This window comes from Thalia democratica, chromosome 2, assembly GCF_965202585.1.
Source record: "Thalia democratica chromosome 2, ktThaDemo2.hap1.1, whole genome shotgun sequence".
Taxonomy (NCBI): domain Eukaryota; kingdom Metazoa; phylum Chordata; class Thaliacea; order Salpida; family Salpidae; genus Thalia; species Thalia democratica.
Window position 1 is genome coordinate 54,549,240 of NC_139166.1, and position 22,284 is coordinate 54,571,523.

Consider the following 22,284-nt stretch of genomic DNA (forward strand, 5'->3'; position numbering starts at 1 on the left):
TAATGATGGCTTTAAAAACTCACTGAGTTGAACGTTGCAAAATTGAAACTCATAACCAACACATATACAAAAAAAAATAATTTTGAAAACTGAAATAGTTCAATGATGTAAGATTAAAACCAAATAGTAAAAACATGTTCAAAATAAAAGCTTGCTTTAAAATTACAAAAATAGTTCATATTTTAAGCTTTATTTATTATTAGTGATACTCAATTTGAAGAAAGTGTTTAATATAAATTGAAAAGTCTTTACAAAAAACAACACTATAGAGCTTGGAAAAAATTGTTATGGAAATTTTCCAATTCCAGAAAATATTTGTTGTTGCAGAGGGGAGAGTAAGTTTTGTTTCAAACTTTTTTTTATGTTAAAGTTAGTTTTTTAAGTTATCAAAATTATCAAGAAGCAAAAAAACTACAAAACTAAATCAGATTATATAAGGCTAGTATGAGGGGTTTTGAAAATATCAGAAAACTTACAAAAAAACTCAGCCTAGGTTTATGTTTGTAAAACTGTAAACACTTTTAATCAAGTTATAGAATTAAGTACATTTATTATAAACAAATTCATTAAACTAATAGATGGGCTAACTTTTGCATGCCCTTGTAACTTTTACCCACACATTAAGGATAAAAGTAAATAGTTTTCAGTTTTGAAGTTTTTCAGGTAGTAATTTATAGTACTAACATGAATTTATATTAATTTTTATTTCATTTTATCTAGAAACCTGAAAAAAGTTTGATTTTTGAAAGTTATAACAAAAAAAGCTTGAATTTAGTAAACTTGAAAAAATGTTTAAACTCTTGATTTTTTTTAGTATATGTGTAGGCAATGGGTTTTGATGTTGCAACATTCATCTTAGAGAGTTTTATAAGCTGTCGTTTGGACCCTAAACTATCAGGCCACGCAATTTTGACAAAAAGCATGGATTAACTTAAAAAAATGTATGTAAAGTTTTGAAACATAGATAAGATAAATAAATGCAAAAAAAATGTTCAGATATTTTAAAATAAAACACATTAAGAATTGCATAACAAAATATCTTAGTGATACTTATGCCTAGAAAAGCTATAATTTTAAATATGATCTAGGAAAATAAAAATAGATTTCTACTTAATCACTTCAAAGCTTTACAGCACAATAACACAATTTATTTTTCAGTATACCTTTTTCAGCATACCATTTTTTCACCAAAAAAAAATCAGACAAAGCACTCTTACATAAACTATTCTTTAGTTCAATTTTTTTGCAGAAATGTTGTTAAACGTACAGTTACAAACACATTTGTTTATTTATTGTTCTGTTTAGTGTATTTAAAGCATTACAGTGCTTCTTCACTTATCCCGACTTCACTTATCCGGACGGTTTTGGTCAAAAGAAAACTCAAACATTTTCAATATTAAACACTAACATTTTCATAGGATACAAATATTTAAGCTTTCATGCTGTAAGAAAATTTTAAGAGATTTTATAAATTCTATACCTTTTTTTATTTTCTTCATGTCTGTTTTATTTTCTTTGTTTAACTTTTTTTTTCATTTAAAGAGATAGGTTTACATTATTTTTTGTTTTTAAAGATAAATTTATTTTATATTTTCTCTTAAATAGAAATTAATCTTTTTAAAAATTAATAGTTAGGGCAGGTGGAAGAACAAATGACAGTTACTTGCTTGACCCTCAAAAAACATTTATTATTGCAGAGGGTTGGTAAGTCTGATGTTTTTCTACCTTAGAAAAAAATAAATTAATAACTTTAGCTTTTACTATTTATTATTTATTATATAGTACTAACAATTACTATGTATTTGTTTTTACCATAATACTTATAGGAAAATAATTGTTTTTTTTACTTATCTGGAATTTTGGTTATCTGGACATGTTTAAAAAAAATTCTTGCCTAACATGTCCGGAAAAGTGAATAAGCACTGTACTATAAATTTACTGGGTTTATCATAAGTTTACTGAAGACATATTTTTGTCTGAAAGCGTTTTGAATTAAACTAATATGCAATAAATTTAATTATTGATAATAAAAAACTGTCTTTTGATTTTATCTAATTATTGATGGAGAAGAAAAATAACATATAAAAAACTGACTGTGTCCTGGACTGATTTAAGAATTTTATATAAATCTTGTCTACAACTACTTAAAAAGGACCTATATTGTACACTGTACATTCTGAATTTTCCAGTAAAAAAGAACTATCTTTTTTAGCAGAAATTACTTGCTCAATTAGTTTTTTAAAACTCTCATTTTTACATTTTTATGACTACAATTTTTTCATTAAAACGAAGCAAGAAAGCTGGTACTAGTATAATCCAAAAAAAGGAGTTTTTTCAAAAAAAACTAGTTGCCATCCTATACTAAACAAAAAAGCTCATTAGCTTTTTTATTTTTACTTAAGGTAGAAAAAAATTAGTCTCAAACTGGAAACTTGGAAAATTAAAAAATCACTAAAAATATATTTTTTTCATCATTTTTCAAGCAATCTTCTTCAAATTTTTAGGAAATGTTTATTACATTATATAAAAAAAAATTTACTTAGAGTTTTAATAATAAAAAAAAAAAAATAAAATTTACAAATATCTAAAAAAAAGTGTTTGAAAAAAAGAAGGTATTTTTACTTAAAAATTTTTGAAGTTTAAAGTAGCGTTTTTTTTGTTATTGTATAAAGATTAGACTGTTAAAGCTTGAAGAAGATTGCTTGAAAAATTTAGGAAGAGAAAGATTTTAAATAAAATAGTCTTTTTTTGCTGTTTTAGTTTTCACTTCTATAGGGAACTTGTTATGCAGCCAGACTTTGACCAGTGATATCTCAAAAACTTATTTGAATATTCTAAAACAGTAAAAAGAAACTTGAACTTAGTAAAAACTCTATAAAACAAGATCAACTTGTAAAAAACATGGCAAACCTCCCTATGGATTTTAAATCTCATCATTAAACTAAAATGTGTGAAAAATCAAAAAGCTCAAATCCCTAGGCAGTATCTGCAGACATTATAAAATAAACAAAATAACTCATCAAATTCTACTTATGCAATTACAGCAAAAAAAGTAAACTCACCATCAGATGTTTCCAAATTAAGTAGACAAATATCAAACTAAATGAACAAAAATATCATGGTAAATTAAGTTACAAACTGGTAAAAAATGTATGCTCATCATTTACTAGTTAGAATTTAACATAAAACTTTTATTTTTCTAAACATTTTTAAGATATCAAAGCTTGATCTAACGTTGCACCAACTGGCATAACTTTTCTTCTATACTTATTTAAATTTAATTTTAATTTTAAGCTACAATTTTGCTAAAATCTTGACTCCTTGACACTAACTTCAAAAATTTAAAAGTTTTTATTATTTAAATTTATTCTTCACAGTCATTATTTAACAGATAGTTTAAAAATACTATTTTTCTTAAAACCGTGCTGCTTCTTATGCAGTCTCATTCTATAAAAGAAGCATACTCAACTTCTCAGACACCACAAGCCAATAATTTAAGAAAAATAAGATAAAAGAGAAATAGTTAACAACATTTTTATTCAATCTTTAAAATTGCAATAACCAAAGCACAAATAAGTTATTCATTAAGTATAAACAATTGTGATTAATTTTCCATGTTTTTCTACTATTTTGTTTGATATTTTTAAGTGCTTGTTATAATGTCTATAATTTTGCTAACAACTTTATATACTTTTAAGTATTAATATACCAAATCCAAATTATGGAACTGAATTTTTTGCAGATATCTAGATTTGGCTGGGCCCTGCCATATTTTGCACAGATTCTGATCCAACCTAAAATTCAGAACTGGAACAAATTAATTAAAAAGAGTTATATTTATTTATGTAGAAAGAAAAAGTATATATCAATAAATATAATTAACTACACACTAAATTTGTATCAAAAAGTTCAATAAAAAAAAAAAGTATGTTAGGACTTTGACAAATTGTACTTGATGTAAACTGTACGTAAACAAATATTTAGAAACATTGCTATTAAACAGGGTTTGGCAAAATGCTGCCTGCAAAAGATAAATGTAAGTGATGAAGAGTAAAAACTAAATTCATGCTGTAACAAAAACAACTGCAGATATTCTTATTTTTTAAACTTGGTTCACACCATTAAATGCCAGTCGAAAAAATTAAGGCTAAATTTTAACTGTAATTTGACATTATAAGTTTAAATTTACTAGATAAGGATCCGTCCGATATTGATTTTAAATGATAACCAAAACGAGCGAAATCTCAGTTTGGAAAACAGATTAAGTAGATCACCAATTTTTAAATGAAACATTTTTTTTGTTCTAAATTGCATGTTTAGTTGAAGTATATAACTGAAATAATAACCCTTAGTTACCCTTTATTTAGCTTTTAGTTTTTGGTTCAGGTTTTATTTTGAGTATGAAAAAATACTGTTTTACTAAAAGTACCTTTAAATATTTTATTTAAAAATATACAACATCTATCAAACTAGGGTTTTCTAAACTTATTTTCACAATCTCCCCTTTGGCAGAAGTTTAAAAAGTATTTGCCGTTAATTAAAAAGCTTATTGTATGCAATTTTAGTTAATTTTTTTTAGTTATAAAATTGTTACAGAAAAAATATTTTATACTGTGTGATATTTTTTTCATTTAAAGTTATTTAAGCATTACAGAAGAAGATTAATTTATATTGAGTTTTTCAAAATCTATCAAAATTAATGATGAAAATAATGTAGTCTATATGTTCCTAAAAAAAGTTTGTTAAAAATTACCATATCTCATAAGATACTTCTGGGCATAGGGAGGTAAACTTTGATTTTTACAAGTTGATCTTATTTAATAGACTTTTATCTGAGCTATAAGATATTTTTAACAGCTTAAAAAAATTCAAAATAATTCTTAAGATATAAGCGATTGAAGTCGGTGATCTCAATAGGTTCCTAATGAAAGGCACAAACCAAAAAAGCAAAACAAAGACTACTTTAAAAAAATTAATCTTCTCCTTCATTTTTTTACCAATCTTCATCAAATTTTCACAGAAAGTTTATTATTAAGTTTAAAAAATGTTTAATGCAGGAATTTTTTTATTTATGAAAAATATTTTTTTTTATAAAAAATAAACCACCTACTTTTTTGTTTTTTTTTTTATCTAGAATTTTTATGATTTTAAAATCACAACATTTAAAGTCTTTTAGATTATAAAAGGAACATTTTCTGTAAGTTTGAGGTCTCTAGCTCAACAAATAAAGGAGAAGATAGATTTGAAATGATTTTTTTGAATTTCCAATAAAAATGACTTCAAAAAGTTTGCAGTCCATACGTTTGTATCGGAAAATTTATACTAACTTATCAAAATCTCAAAAGTTAAATAATATTTTTTTACTTTATAAAAATTGGCTCGTAGTTTGTACTTAAAGCTTTTATTTAAGAGCCAATGTTATTTTTAATAAAAAAAAATGTCGGAACCCCTTATACCTTTAAAGTATTAATGTACCATCAAGCCCAATTTATGGTTTATGCTTTGTATTAGGTGCAGATTTTCTTCTTAAAAAAAATATCCATTACATATTGCTTTCCACATTAACAAAAAAACTTGAGTACACATGGTCAGTTGTAAAACTAGAGAAAAAAATGTCTAATTTGGGAATCATTAAATTGATATTCTCCAGCAACAGAAATACAGTCTAAGCAGTCAAGATCACACAGATCACAATTTAACAAGTTGATTGTTATTCTAATGTCCCATTAGACATCCTTTAAAATTTTTCTTAACCTTTATCCAGAATAAATTCTAAGAAAAAAGTCTAGGAGATAAAGTTTTTGAATTTATAAATTTTACTTGACATTTTTTTGAAACTTTAGTGACAACTCTGTTTAAATGCTTAATACACAGATCTGAAATATAATAACATCTTTGTAATAAAATAAAAACTTCATAATATAAAAATAACTTATATACAGACAATTGACTATTTCTACTTTTATTTCGTATACAAAACCAATTATTTGGTTGTTTTACAAAGTATTATTAGTAGTCAAAAAAGCTTAGAAGATTTAAGAAACACAGATGACTTGGTATAAATAATTTTTTTAGAGTTTGAAATTAACAAAACTTATTTTTATGAATATTATATAGTTATTTGTCTTTACTGAAAAATATTGCTCAATGTACTGTAATGTAAAGAGCTTATTTAAATAATGATATAAGTGCAAATAAAATATTTTATTCACTACCAGATTTGAGTTGGAAAAATTCAGACCTTGTCAAATATAATGAAATACAATTTTATTATACTTGACAAGGTCAGATTATTTCATTAGCGAAACCTGGTAGTGAATAAAATATCTAATTTACACTATCATTGTTATTTGAACAAATTTTATAAAAATTAAATTATACTATCAAAACTACTTGTTTAATTAATTTTGAATTTTTAGGAAATGAAAAAGTGTAAAACTTAATTCCTTAAAGTTAATCAAATAAGACCACAATTTATTATAAGTAGTTAAGAAAGTTAAAAGTTTTTGTTTTAAAGTTTCCACCTATTCTGGGCTCAGAATTTTAGAAAAATAAAGCACTTTTATTTGAACATGAGCTTGAAACTGACAAAATACATGCACATATGTACAGTAATAAGCAAAAGAAAATAAATTAAACTAGAATCAGATCAGTTTGATTACAACTCAGTTAACAATATAAAAAATGAGACTAAAATAAAATAAAAAACTTTCTATTTTTGTGTCCTGTAAAATATAGTTGTATAGAATTCTCAGTAACATATTTTTAAGAAAACACTATTTGGACACCAGATGCGTTACATAATAATATCAAAGTGGTTTTAAAGAAGTTAAAACTACCTATAATGTTTCATTTATGTTTATCAATGCAGGTTATGGAAAGCTACAGATAAATTTAAAATTTAAATTTAAGAAATGACAAATAGCTGAATTTAAGGAAGTTTATGGTACTCAGCCCTTATACACCTAATTAGCCATACATTTTAAATATATAAATTTTTATCTTATTAAAAACAATGTGATCTGATAGTATTTAATTACATTGGGTGAGTAAGAATTCGTTTTTAAAAAATTTAACATTTGTTTTTATATGAAAGTAAAAAGTTAAAATGTCAATCAGTTTTTATAAAGAAACTAAAAAGTTTTTAGAGATAAAGAGCTTTGTTGGTGTTTTTCTGAGCTGAAATTTGGTTTTCAATTTAACAATAAATATAATAATGCAATGCATCAGCTTAAAAGAACCCTCTCTGGTTTAAAGTAAACTCAGATACATTATCAAATATGATTTTTATATAAGATATTGTTTTAAGATACTTTAGTTATTGCTTTTTAAAAATTTATTTTAAAAACCATTAATCAGTTATAACGTTTTTAGAAATGCTAAATTTTTAATAGTTCAAGGTTAAAATGAAAAATCTTGGAGCAGAGGTAACTACCAATAAAAGTAAGTACTTTTTTGAGTATAAAAGTTCTAAAAAGTTTTATAGAAAACAACATTAAAAAATTTAGTCTGTGCAAAGAAGTTTTACCCGCTTTATATGTAGTCATTGTAACATAGATCATACAATGATAGATTGGTTAAACTTGAATTGAAATCTCTAGAATATAGAAGATGCTAGTTTAATTTATTTATGGTTTATAAAAAATATAAATGGCAAGTTTATGGTTTATTTCACTCAATTTTTCAGTTTTTCCCATAATAAATATCAGTTAAAAGGAAACAATAGAAATTAAGATGTTAACATAATTTTAACAACAGTCAGTGGCAAGGTTCATTTTTTCATAGAGCAAAGACTATGTAGAACAAGTTACCGCAGGATGTGGTATGGTGCGTGTGAGAGGGTGAAACATTTTTGCTTAAAACTAAAAAGATCTAATTTAAATAGTGTAAATATCGGAAATATTTTGTCTTAAACAGGACACACAATACAGAAAAATATAAATAAAACTTAAAAATGTGTTTTTATAATAATTATCTCATTAAAATTAACTACTGATTTCTTCATTTTTCTATTTGTAGTATTTAGAGTTGCCTAAAATCTGAAAAAACCTAGATTTCGAGAAATTATGGAAAAAAAAACCTGGAATTTTTAACAGTTTTAACATGTTCAGTAGTAAAGTTAAATTTGACACAAAAAATCTATCATACAGATAAAATTTTTTGTTATCATCAAGAAATTTTTTTATTAAAAACACATTTAAAGTAGCTTTACAGTATCTTTTCAATGTTTCCATACTACTTAACACAGTTTCTTACCTTAAACTTAACTTAAAACTAAGAATAGACGCCAAAATGTGTACTTTTAAAAACCTGGAGAAAATTTGCCAAGAACATTTGGCAACCCTGAATATTAATTAGTTTTATTTTCCTACACCTCCCCCCTAACAGACTAATAATTTTAATTAATTTTTTTTCAATTTTGTACAAATGTGTTTGTATGTACTAAGTTATCTCCTTATCTAAGTTAGTTTTTTTATAATCTTAGCTTTGTTTGATATTTTTTTATGTTTGTTTTAGTTGAATATAAATGTATTTTACTTTTATTTTCTCATTTTAGTCCTGTTTAAATGGCTTAGGTTTTGATACCTGAGTCCAAAATTGCACAATAAACAATAAGATAATAATTATAACCTTTCTTACATGGCATGTGTTAATTTTTTTTTGTTATTTTAAATGTATAAAATCAGTCTAATTTGAATAGGTTCTTCAAAGGATTTAGACCAAGCTGATACATTGTTTTCTAGTTTAAGAGAAATAATAGAAAGGCAAACTTCTGAAAAGGTAGTACTTCAAAATAAAGTTGACGACCTAAAGTTGAGAAATAGAGTTCTAACAACTGAAAACGATAAACTTTCAGAGGAATGCAAACAACTGAGGACCACCCTTCTGTTGCTTACTTCTTTAGATAGAAATACTAATACACATGTTGAAAGTTTGCTACAAAAAAGTTCCGCACCAACCGGTAAAGGCCTTGCAAACAAAGCTGATAAGTTTGTATCTAGCAAAGCTGGTTAGTTAATATTTAAACAAGTTTGCTTAGAATGTGTTCAACATTTATATGTTTTAGATTCTACAAACGATGGTCAAGAACCACCCATTCAAAAATCGAAAAACGCCACTTTAATACATGTCAAACAAGAGCCACAAGATTGCTTTACTAATGATCCAAAAGAAATTGTACCTGCAGAGCCTAATGGGGAGTTGCGACCAAATTCAAAAAGTGTTACCAAAAGAAAAGGTAGCTATTTATGCAAAACATGTGTGCAATTTGAATATTTTATGTACAATTAAAAAAAAATTCTTAACAGATGCAATAGTTGATCACCGGAATAGCAACAGTGAGAGTAGTAGAATAACTGGATTGTGTTCCATAAAAACTGAACCCTTTGACTTAAACAATTCAAGTTCAGTTTGCAACAGTAAGAGTAAATCAAATGGTGTTTCAAAGTCAAAAGTAGTTACAGTTGATAAAGGTAGAACAAGAGGTTTAGTTTAGTGTTTTGATAACAGCAAATAAACTTTAACTTTTTCTATCTTTTAAGACTTAGTTTTAGGGTATATACATTTAAAATACTAACTATATTAACTTAAAAATTTCTACTTTAGTTTAAAACTCTTATAAAACAAACCTAATAAAAAGTACATAATATAAATATGTTATTTAGCCAAATTAACTAATATATATTTACTTTAAATCTGTTCACTATAAATTAATAATAGATATATAATTATTATAGTTAAAATGCTACAGTAATTATCGTATCAAAATATATATAACATATAAAATAAAAATAGTATAAAATTTTAGTATTTTTTTAATGCTTTCATTCAACTTATAGTTATTTTATAAATATTTTTAGTTTTCGGCTTAAGTACATATGACATGTTTAATTAAAAAAAAAGATTTAGTACTGTATTGATCCAATTTAAATTTAGTAACAAATTGAAAACTATTTAAATATTTTCAATAAACTTCAGCAGATAAATTTTTACTTAACCAATTTTTTTTTATGATAAAAAAATATGTTTAATATAATTTGTTTTTATTTTTTTTAACACTAAGAAAAAAAGCTTATACTCCATTAAGTAGTATTCACCAGTTATCACTTATTATGTAGATGTAGCAATCCTAATTCCATTGTTTAAAAATAATTAACTGCAGCGACTTCTTCCGTAGTAGAAGCTGAAAATCAATTCAATATTGACTTAACTGGCAACAAAATCAGGTTACATAATGAAAAGAACTTTGGTACAAGAAACAATCAAAACATTGGTTCTCGTACCAGCGGTAGTAAGTAGTTTTTGTACTGTTTTATCTGGAATGAGTTAGTGTTAATGTAAATTGTTATTCAGGAGTTACAAGCAACCAGGTTAGTTTTGGCGAAAAAACTTCAAGCCAAATTTGTCTTGTGCCTCAAAATAACCCTAACGAAATGTATAGCTCTAATAGTACAAGTAAGTTTGTTGTTATAAATTAACTTTTGAATACACTTACGGGATAAAACAAGTTTCAATAATTTGTATTCGTATGATATTTTAACGTACCGTATCTCAAAAAATAACTTAAAGTTAAAAATAATCCAATTACTAATGATTATGTTTATAATTTATGTATAAAATAAATAGTTGCTAAGAAATCTAAAAGTACTCATAACTTAGTAAATTTAAATATTTATTTTAGCTATATATCAACAATTTATTTCAAAAAAAAAAAGCCAAAAGTTTTTTCAAATTATATTGTAAGAAAAGAAAATTATAAGAAGAGATTACTAATAATAAATCATTTCATCAGAACTTTAAATATTGAAATTTAAATTGTCAGTTATTAAATAGTTGTAAACCTTCGAAATAAAAATACTTGAATTTTATTTATTTTAAAAGCAAGTTAAAAATAAAAATACCTAACTAAACTAAGGCCATTTAGATTTACATTTTGGCTATCATTGTTTTAATTTTGTTTTATTTTTTAAACTACAACAAATACAACAAACTTTTTACGTTTTATAGTGAAAAGTGTCTAAGCTTTATCTTACAACTTATTTTCTCTCAAAACAGGTAATTGCAGTAAAGTTATCAATAAAACTAACCTAGTGGCTTTTGGAAGCGAACTCGTTCCATTTCCTTCCAATGGTGTGGAGGTAGTTCCGAACAAAAGGAAAAAAGTTCTTGCTAGCACCAACATCAGTAAGTGGATTGAAAACAAAAATATTTTTAGCATTGTAAAGTTCGAAACAATTTTTTTACTCACAGGAAAGTATAGTGCAGTTGAAAATACCTCTCAAGCATACATTTTGTCAACAAGTCCTTCGACCCAAGCCTCCAGCTCTGTTTTATCAAGTATTTTGTTTATTATGATTTTTTTATAGTTTGTAAATAACAATGTGATTGTTATATACATAAAAAAGTGTCATTATTTCACGTATACTTATAAAGATATAATATTTTTCTTTTTATTATTTTCATTTACTTATTTTGTACAGGGTTGCCACACACTCAGGAAATCTCAGGGAATTTTCAAACTGTAGAAAATCTCAGGGAAACTCAGGGAATCTCAGGGAATTTTGGCATTTTTCTTTTAATTCAGGGAAGTTTTGATTTTTTCTCTAAATTTCAGGGAGGTTTTTGAAAATCTCAGGGAAATTTTTTTTCTAGATCTAGAATGAGGTTTAGTTAATCCAGTTTCAATATTTTGTTCAAAAGTAGTAATTTTTATTATTTAAGTGGTTATTTAGATTTTTTTTAGCCTTGCGGCTAGTTCTTTAATATTCTTAGTATTAACATTGTAGTTTTTTTAAGTTTTAAATTTATATTTACTTAAGTAAAATCAAACAGTTTAGAGAAATGAAAGTTGTTGTTAACTATTCATTGAAAAGTTCTAATAAACTTTTTATTTTTAGTTACTTATGTAGTTTCTTCTGTATTGTGCTGCTTCTACTTTAATTCAAGATTTGCTAAATCAAGGTAAAGTTTCTAACACTTTGTTCAAGTCATTTCACAATGAATGTAAACTTTTTATATTTGCTATAATAAAAAAAATTAAAACAAGAATGACTGTTGGTTTGAACTTTTTAAGAAGGGCTGCTGTTTTAAATCTGGCATGTCTAATTGAAATGGGTAAAGACCGTTGTGTCAGAAACTTTTTAAGGTTGGTCCAACAACTTGTCAGCATGAAGATACTAAAAGCAAAAGAAGGTGATGACAGCATTAATCAATACATTGATTTGTTAAGTTCTTCTAACACTCAAATACTTTTTGAAAATTTTCTTGAAAGAAGTCACAGTTTAGACACCTTTTATTTTGACACACTCGATATCCAAAGCAAGTATAAAGATTTAACAAGAGTCCTTGAGGCTGTTTTTGTGCTTAACAATGGCCAGGCAAGTGTTGAACGGGACTTTAGCTTAAATAAGGAAGTAATATCAACTAATATGGGAGAGATGACAATAAGGTCCCGAAGAATGATCAAAGATCATCTATATGCAAACAGTCTAGAACCAAGCACAGTTGAACTAAGTTCTGAATTGTTAAAACTTGTAAAATCTTCTAGGGCCTAATATTTGGCATATCTTGAGCAACAGCGCTTTGCTAAAAATGTTCTAAATAAAGGTGATGCTTTGAGCAAGTTAGGAGAACAAAAAAGTAAACTTACAAAGCAACTCAAATGTTTGAATGAAGACTATGACAAATATACTGCAGATGCCAACAAACAGTCTGATTTAGAAGCAATGAAAGAATTATTAGCAAGAGGAATAGCTGCTAAGGACAACGCAAATAAACTTGAAAATAAAATTAAAACTATTGATTTAGAAATTGCATACTTAAAAAAACAGTATTAAGATTTTTTTATTAGGTAATGTGAAATTGTTTTAAAATCAAAATTATGTTTTCAGTTATTTAAAATATATTGTGTATGAACATCTAAAAGACATAAAAAAAAATTTAATTTTAGATTATTTTGTATCAGTTGTTAGGTATTAAGTTGTACTTTGATATGAGATATTTCTTTAGCTATTTCTTTAAACTTTCTTTTTGCAAGTTTTTTTACAATAATGTTAAGCTTTTAAGTTTTATTTACTGCATTCAGAACAGTTGCTAGGAAAGACATACAAGTCATAATGAAGTTATTATGTATGCATTTAAGTGAGTTCTTCATGTGAAATTATTATTATAGTATAATTAAATTTTGTCAATTAAAATGTCAAACAAATTAAACTTTATTCTTTTATGTAGAAAGTTAACTAACAAGTTTACACAAAGTTGTGCAAAAATTTAGTTTTTAATTTTTAATTGGTTTAAACCTTTTAAGATTGAGTTTTTGAAAACAGTTTTTTTCATAAATTTAATGCAGAAGCATACACATACAACCTTCCTTTTATTATTAAAGAAGAAAAATGAGAATGAGGTATTAATAATTTGTGTTAGAAGAGAAAAAATTGTTTTTAAGATTTGAAAAATACTCAGGGAAACTCAGGGAAATTTAAGGTTACTCAGGGAAATTTTTGGTCACTCAGGGAAGATTTTTTGGCTTGAAGAGTGGCAACCCTGTTTGTAGTAAAAATATACTTAGGAAATTGTTTTATGAAGTGAATTGTTAGAAAATTTAATTATTGTTATTTTTTCTAAAAAGCCGAAATTACAAACAAAAAATCTAAAGCTGCAAAATTATTTTATTAAGTAATTAATAAATACAGGATGACCACAAAATCAATTAAAACAAAAATAAAGTTTTTAGTAACACTTATCAATTAACTTCTTTTTATTAAGCTTATTGTTGGAAAGTTCTATGACCTTACTAGAGTTGCTATTTCTCAAAATTAACATTGTACTTGGTATTTTTTCTTTGTCTGTTATTTACTGTTTTTAATAATAATTCTCCCTGCAAATATAATTATAAAAACTCAGTTTTTTATAAGATTAAGTCCTTGTTGAAATGCTATTAAAATTTGAATACATACAGGGTTGCCAAAAAACCTTGACTCCTGGAAAAACCTGGAATTGGACAATTTAGGCTAAAAAAAACTGAAAAAACATGGAATTTTGAACAAAAATCACTAAAAAATTTTGAAAAATCAGGAACTTTAAATAATTTTTACATGTTAAGTAGAAACATTTTGATTTGACAGAAAAAAATTTATCATATAGATAAAAAAATTTGTGATCATCAAATTTTTTAAATTAAAATGCACATTTAAAGAAGCTTAAAGATATCTTTTCAATGTCGTTATGATAGTGAACACAGTTCTTACCTTGAATTTAATTCTAAGCTGAAAATAGACTCTAAAACTAAAACGTGTAATCTTAAAAATCTGGAAAAAGTTTGCCAAAACATTTGGCAACCCTGTACATATATAAAGAAAGTAAATACTACTTTAGTTAATTTTTTTTATCGGATAATATTTTAAAAGTTTACTTAAATAGATTTATGCAAATTATATATTTTATTCGCGACCGGTTTCTGTGGCAAAAAATTGCGACCTTTTCAAGCAAAAATAAAATATTAAACTGTACATAACAATGTTAGTTATTTATACTGTTATTTGGAAACTTATTCATGCGTAAAAAATATAAACAAAAAATAAAATGTTGCATATTCGAAAATTCAAGCATGTAAGAGTATAACTAGGTAAAACTGGTACTAGTTTTCAAAAAGGAATTGAATTAATATTAATATAACCGGTCGCAAATCAAATATATAATTTGCATAAATCTATTTAAATAAGCTCTTTACATCCCAGTAAATTGAGCATTCTTTTATAATTAAGGCAAATAACTATATAAAAGTTTACTTAAAAAACTTAAAGTTTATTAAACACCTTAACAGGACCTTAATATAAATGATAATGTTTTTGGCATATATACAGCAGGGTGCATCCTTTGAATTTTTATCTTAAATAATTTTGCACCTTGACCCCATTGAAATTGTTTAATATTGATGGTAGAAACATTATTTACTGAGTTAAACCACTTTTATGTGTCTAGAAAATCTTGTTAAAAACTATTGAAAACAAAATTCGCCTAATTTATCTACACTTTGAAAAAAAGTTATTGAGCTTATTTTTGTGAAATACTCCATAATGTTGAGTTAAGAAAATAGAATGCATGCTTGTTGTTCAAAAATAATTGCAAACTTTGTTTGTAAATATTTTCATTAAACAAGCAGTTTTCATCAAGATCTATGCATATAGGTGATAACAAACCCTATACAGTTTATTTTTTGTTTTAATATTTACAGTCAGTAAAATTGAAAACTTAAAAACACTGTAAGAGCACAAGTAAAAAGTTTACTCCTACGCTTATTGCCTTGACTTAAGATTACACTGTGAAAAGAAATTAAAGTTTTGTATAAATGTATAAGTCGTTAATTTTTCTTAAATAGTAATATAAAAAAAAAAGTTTCATGGAAAAAGCTTAATTACATTTATATGAACATTCAATGTGTTGACACTCATCTAGTAAGTATTAGGTTGGAAATCGGCAGAAATAAATATGCATAAAAATACCAAGAAAATAAAGAAAGTCTTATGTTTTACAAGAAAAAACATATATAAAATAAGACTGAAATTTTTATCAATAATTTTGATATTTTCAAATATGTGTTTTTTTTAATATACTTTAACTCGTGCTTTTTGTACTTAAACCTAAACATAAACTCAATTTTTAGTTATACGGTTATTTTATTTTTAGTTTTGAAGTTTTTAAGGTAACACAATATAATCCGATAAAAATGACTAGATTTTAAACAATTCTTTGTAAAACATTATTCTTAGTAACGCTATTAAGTTTAGCATATTTTTCGAATTTAATTATTTTAAAATACTTTTTTTACTGTGTCTTATTGAAATTAAAAATAACTCATAGCTATTTGCTTTAAAATACAAGTTTGAAAAGTCAAGTTTTTAACTCTAATGATTATACAATTATAGGATAAATTAGTACATATAATAGCCAGGAATTAAAATTGTAAAAAAAAATCTCTAAAATTTTGATCATTGAATTAAATTTAGTTTTGTGTTCTGCTTTGTAAGCACAAATGCAAAAGAAAGATTTAATAAATACTTTGAGGAAATAAAAAAATAACCTACCATTGCAATGCTCAAGTAGTAGTTACATACAGGAAACAAGAAAAGAATTTCTATATTATTCTTTTTACACTAATTATTTTTGATATTAACTAAAGTTCCCTTTTGTAACAGATACACATTTTTCAATCAATCTTATCATGTTTCATAAGTCATCGCCTATAATTAAAAACTAAAATTAGTGTTAAACCTAAATAATTTAGGTAGGTTTATAACACATTTTTATTAAATTGTTCACTTAAAATAACATTACAAAAACCAAATAATAAGCATAAAAATTAGTAAGTAAAGCTAGTACAATTAAATGATAAATTTATTAACTACAAAACACAACAAAGCGAAAAATCTTAAAAAATAAAAGCTTATGAGAAAATCCAGTTTATATAATGCTTTAAAAATAAAATAATTTTTTCACAACTTTAAAACTGTACTTAATTCTTTTTTTTTTGAAATTTATATTGTGGTCATAAATAGTTATTCCCTCTTTCCCAAACTCTTTATGTTTTTTCTACTTTTGGCCCTGATGTAAATCAAATAATTGTATTAGATGCTTTTATCCTGTAAGATTCAATATTTAGTCTGAGTCACTTAATATAATCTTATTGAAGCAATGTATGTCTATTAAAAATAGTATTAGAAACAAATATATCTTTTCCAGTATTTTTTTTAAATATTTATACCAAGTTTACCATACAATCAAGCTTTGTCAAAGTTTTGAAAATTTCAGGCTATTTTTCTAGAACTCAAACTAGATTGAGTCGATTAAGTTTTCAATGTTGTGTTAGTTAATAGGTAATATGTATTTTTCTGTTTAACTTTTATAATTGTGTAATGTTTTTTTTTCAATAACTTGCTAAAATTTCGTGTCTTGCGGTTTTATCTCCTTTTATAAAACATTTCAGTTTTTATTTGATTGATAAATTTGAAAATAATGATGATAATATTAGCAATTAATTTAAGTACATAGAAATAAATTGAATTTAATTTTAATTAGTAAATCAGAAGTAAAAGCGTATACTTACAGTCTTGGTGTTAATAGTTTAACATTTTATAAGTATATTATTCTATGATAAAGAGTGAATGGCAACTTTTAAACAAGTTTTTTAGTAAAATTAGGCCATTTTATAGTGACTCAGGTGATTTTGCCTCATAAAGTAGAAGTCCTGTTATATGTTTAATAAAATCTTCCGAGCTTTGTATTTTGAAAATAATTTTTTATCTGTAACTAAAAGTTTTTAACTAAAAAAGTGGGTTAGTTATTACTAGCTAGTAAATTAAGTAAGTTTTAATATGAAACTCTGGTTTTAAGTTTCAATACGATATTCAACTATTCAGTTAAAAGTAATAATATACTGTATTTCCTTAAAAAGTGAAATGAATACGTTTGCTTCCATAATATAAACTTTTCTGTTTTGTTAATGTGATCTAAGCACAGCTCCCAAGATAAATTGAAAAATGTATCAAATATCAACTTTTTTTCTTTGTTATTATTAACCAGCACACAATTTAAAACAGCAATGGCAACGAAGCAAACTAGCGGTGGAACAAACTATCCGATCTACATTGTACCCAAAACATCTTTTCCCAGCCAAGTTTCGAAGCCCGGTATAAGCAGTAAGTGTTTGTTAAAACGTTACAACTTAAAGCTTGAAATTCTGAGAGTACTACTCATTTATGTTTTTTGATAGCATGAGATGATTTATAAATACCAAATAGGAAATCTTATTGATTGTTCTGAGTTTTATAAAAGTTAAAAATTTATTACGCTAGTAGAGCTGTTAATACAAAAATATAGTTCACAGTCAGTTTAAATTGGCAAAAAAAATAGTGAGAATTTTTTAATGAAGTTCTAATATCAAATGTGCTTTCTTAGTCTGTTTTTGTATATTGCATCATTGGTTTTTTGATGTTTTTTAGAATTGATTAAAAATAATGTTTCTAAATTTTTTCTCGTAAAATTAGCAGTATCTTGATTTTTTCTTAAACTTTAATGCAGAATTTAACATTATACGTACATATTTTTTTACAAAATCTTTTATCAAAGCATAACTGTTTGTACTGTATGTTTTTTTCAACAAACCGTGTTTAAATGTTTTAAAATATGTACCGTTTTAAGCAATGCATTGTTATAGTTTTGAGAAAAGAATTTTACACCAGTAAATAGCCGCAACAACAATGAGTTAAAAACTATAAGACAAGTATTGTCAAACTAAGTTTTTTAATATAGAAAAAATAAGTGTTTTTGAGTTTAATTTTTAATTGTGTTCGTAGTTTTATATATTTTATGACTTTTTAAAATCATGATGTCCTAAACAAATTGCTTAATAACTTATCTATTGAAGTCAAAGGCATAAAATTTCTAAAATTTTTTGATGGTTTTGCTAATACTTTTTGAAAACTTCTTCTTTTATTTTGTACATATTTTTTAATTACTTTTTAGATTCTATTAAGTTACCCATGTTTTTAGTACACTTAATAAGTTAGTGATGATTTTTAACTAGTTTTATGTTTAAGCGTAAACTTAAATATACATAAAAATGTAGTAAGATGCTTATGATACACCACCAGTTAAGTTTTATACGAATTTTCTAAAAAAGTCATTGTTAACTTTAATATGGTTATTTTAAATAGTTTAAAATTTGATGCAGGTCATCTTTCTTATTCTAAAGTTTGTTTGCTTCAGTGGCGAATTTTAACAGTTTTTTATAAAAAAAAAAAACAACAAAAACTATTCTTGTAAAATTTAAATCACCCACAAGATATGGTTCATTGTATATTTTCAATTGTTTTCTTATCAGGTTGTTCCGCTGCAGCAAGCCAGTTCAACTTCAAGCTGAGCGAAACCACCGTGGTGCCGTTCGATTCGTTCACGGTGCCTCCCGCCACGCAAGCCACAGCTTCGAGCGTAAAAAGTTGGAACTTTTAGATAATGTTTATTTTATAGTTTTTGCTGTGAGAAATATTTTCAGTTGTCTTCATCTGATATCAAACAGCTGGTTTTCGTTGTTATTTTCGTCATGTTTAAATTTTTATTGCGTTGTAAAATCTTTGGTTGAAGCAGTGTAGCGGTGGCGAGGCGTGGTATTTTTGTTTACAAGCGTTTAAAAAATCCCTAAAATTGATATTTTAAAAAAATAATTTAGAAAGATAAAAACACTGCATTTACAACATGTAGTTTGTAAGCAAAGTTTGTTGGAAAATGAAAACTTTAACAGTTTTATAATAAGTTTTTTAGGTGGAGTATTTGCTCCATCCTACGCGGCGCCCCTGCATGATAAGCTATAAAAAATATTTGTTTTATAAACAATTTGTTATATGCTTTATGAGTACCATCTTTACAACAGGAGTTACCAGGGGTAAAACCAGCAATGTAGATAAACTTTCGATTGTCGGCCAACATCAGCCTGAAAAAAGCACCGGAAAAATTACTAGTTTTACAAGTGGTCATTTTAAATGTTATCTCATCAGAATAGTATTTTGTTATTATAAAAAAAGCAATAGTTTAAATGCTTCTAAACGTCATCAAATAAGTGTTTCAGGATGTAATTTACAAATATTGATACAACAAAGTTACTTATTTTTCTTTATAAGTAAAACATGCATTTTAAGCTATATAAAAACAGCAGTGAAATCCACCAGTGTTTAATCTTAACAAGCTATTGATTATTTTACATTACATTCACCTCAAAACGAAAAACAACCAAATTTAACATGCTCTTTCAAAGTTACCATAAAAAAAAAACAACATTTTTTTCGCAGAACTGCAGGAAACGCATCGGGACAGGACCAAGTTCGAGTGCAAGATCTGTAAGAAGAAGTACATCCGATCGAAGCCTTTCAAAAAACACCTCAAGCAGCACGAGGAACAGGAAGGGGAAGAAGTCATTGGTGAATCGACCTGCTCCATATGCAAGAAGGTTTTGTAGAAACATACAACTGTAGCTCATTTCACTATGTATCGGTGTTTTTATTAATACTTGTTTTGATTCAGATTTTTGTTTGTTAAAAAATATTCAAACAAAAGGGGTTTTTCTTCAGGTCTTCCTGCCGGACGAACCGATAGAGGGCGAGAGGCCGTCGCTGTGCAAGACGTGCAGCAAAAAGTTCAAAAACATACCGCTCCTGAGCCAGCCGGGTCAAGGGGCGAGCGAAAAAACGCGGGAAAACATCGTTGAGAAGCTGAACAACATCAAGAAGGAGGCCGAGTCCCAGGAAGTGTTGACTAAGAAGAGCGATGTCGGCGGTAAGAAAGCGGCCGCTGGAGGCACCAGCAAGAGGGCAAAGAGGAAAATCACCCCTAAGAGGAGGGCCGGTGAAGACAGCAAAGGCGAGAAGTTTATGTGCGACATCTGCCCGGAGGACAGAAGGAGGGACTTCAAGAACGTATACCGGCTGAACGCGCACAAGAAGCTGCACTACGAGCCGAGGTACAGTTGTGGCGAGTGCGGGAAGAAGTTTTACTCCAACGGCAACCTGAAGACCCACCAGAAGACCCACCAGCGGAAGAAGCGAAAGTTTCAGTAAGGGGGTTTTTTATGATACCTTTATGCAGTTTAGTTTGAAAATGAGGGTTAAGGTATAATAATTTTTTTTGTGTCTCGTTTGACCGTAATGAATCAATGTTCTTGGTAGCTTTTTGAAGGAAATCATAGAGGTGATTATTAGTTTCAGTATATATATACCGGCCCTTTTTAAATGTGTGGTAGTATACTTTAGGGGTGCATTTTTCATACAAAGTTTAGTTAAAACAAATAGACTCAAATCTTTTCTTCGTGAAAAAGCTGTTCAAATTTTATTATGAGGTTTTTTAAAAGTTACCACGACTCGCGTTTGGTTTAAGGAAAAGTTTATAGTATTAGCGCAAAAAAGAAATTTTACTCATCTAAAAATAGAAAAATCAAGTCTAGCTTTTAATTTTTTTATAAAGTTTTTGTTTAGTAATCAAACGTTAAGATCTATAAAGAAATAAAATGTTAAATAAATTTGTTTGATAACGTTAGTACTTTAGATAGTTATTTCAAATGTTAGTTTTAACCTGCACAAAACTTTATGTCACTTTTATTACTGTTGGTGAACAGCTTTACTTATGTAATGTTTGAAGTATTTATCTTTACTCTTGGCTAAAAAGGTTTTTAACACCGTGCTACAGAGGTTTTAAAAGTAAGTGTTAGGATAATAAATAAAATGTTAAAAAAATTAAATGTTGCTAAATCAAACTTTTTTTAATCCAGAGACACTTAACAATCCTTAGTTTACAACTGGTATATACTAGTTATATAACAAAATAAATGTTTTTATAATTCTTTATTTTCTTTATCTGTGTATATATCATATTATTTTTCTTCTTCAATTGTGTTCTCATTTAATTAAAAAGCAAACTTTTTAAAATCACGTTTTCAAATCTATAGATTAAATTAAAATAAATTGTAGAGTATTCTTAACTTTAAAGTTTAATATTTTAATTTTGTTAACTATTATAACTATCAAAGATAAAATGTTATGCTTTCAATTTAGTATATAAATGTTTTTAAACTTTTAACTAAACACAGGCTGGATTTTGAAAGGAATCTGTTTAAAGTTTTTCTTTTTAAATGTAGGAAGTTTCTTATTCGTTTGATGTTTTGTTAAAATTAAAGTTTGGTTCTAAACTTGTTTTATTTTATTTACTGGAAAATTAATTACAAAAACATTTAAACAGTAGTCGATCAAATATAGGCTGTAATTTTTATTTATATCTTTTCGATTAGTTAGATAAAGCTTTCTACATATTTTATTTCAATCTATTATCAAGTTTTTTTTATCTCCATGCTAATATTCAAACAAACAACTATCTCACTTTCTTTTTTTTGCAATTATACCTTAGTGTTCTATCTAAAAAGAAATAAGGAAAAGACACTAACAATTTATATCATAAAATATTATTCTGAATCTTTTTCAATAAATGGGGTAAAGTACGGCTTGCTATATATCTTAGGCTTTGATCAGTTTTGTAACTTTAAATATTAAGAAGGGGTTTTCAGCCTCTTCTAAGCTTTTATAACACTTAAAAAACTTTTTCTTAAACTATTTGTAATTTAGTTATTTAAAATTTAAGGATAAGTTAGTAGTTGTTTTAACACTCAAGTTTGTCTGTAAATATAGAAAATTAATCCAAGAACTACAATTTTAATTTATTTTCCTAAAAAGATGTTATAGAATTTAATTT

At 26.0% G+C, this 22,284-nt stretch overlaps 1 protein-coding gene across 3 annotated transcripts; it reads left to right on the forward strand.

Moving 5' to 3' along the window:
* The first annotated feature begins 276 nt into the window (after positions 1 to 276).
* LOC145829314 (uncharacterized) lies at positions 277 to 21,465 on the forward strand. Of its 3 annotated transcripts, none has more exons than XM_082937077.1 (14): positions 277 to 335; positions 7,375 to 7,443; positions 8,702 to 9,010; positions 9,068 to 9,238; positions 9,309 to 9,485; positions 10,163 to 10,291; positions 10,354 to 10,455; positions 11,056 to 11,184; positions 11,251 to 11,337; positions 17,595 to 17,693; positions 18,878 to 18,991; positions 19,424 to 19,522; positions 19,839 to 19,996; positions 20,118 to 21,465. In XM_082937077.1, exons 2-14 carry the CDS (start codon positions 7,407 to 7,409, stop codon positions 20,601 to 20,603), a joined length of 2,097 nt encoding a protein of 698 aa, XP_082793203.1. In that variant the 5' UTR covers positions 277 to 335; positions 7,375 to 7,406; the 3' UTR covers positions 20,604 to 21,465. The 3 variants fall into 3 exon arrangements, with proteins under 3 accessions (XP_082793203.1, XP_082793204.1, XP_082793205.1); XM_082937078.1 differs by having other exon boundaries at positions 19,424 to 19,519; XM_082937079.1 differs by having other exon boundaries at positions 9,309 to 9,473.
* The last annotated feature ends 819 nt before the right edge of the window (positions 21,466 to 22,284 follow it).

What these genes read in the sequence shown, in the direction of transcription:
- LOC145829314 (XM_082937077.1), top strand. Translation starts at nt 7,407, where the DNA reads ATGAAAAATCTTGGAGCAGAGGTAACTACCAATAAAA. An exon ending in TCTTGCTAGCACCAACATCA is followed by an intron (nt 11,185 to 11,250) that starts GTAAGTGGATTG and finishes TTTTACTCACAG; the next exon opens with GAAAGTATAGTGCAGTTGAA. An exon ending in CTCCAGCTCTGTTTTATCAA is followed by an intron (nt 11,338 to 17,594) that starts GTATTTTGTTTA and finishes AATTTAAAACAG; the next exon opens with CAATGGCAACGAAGCAAACT.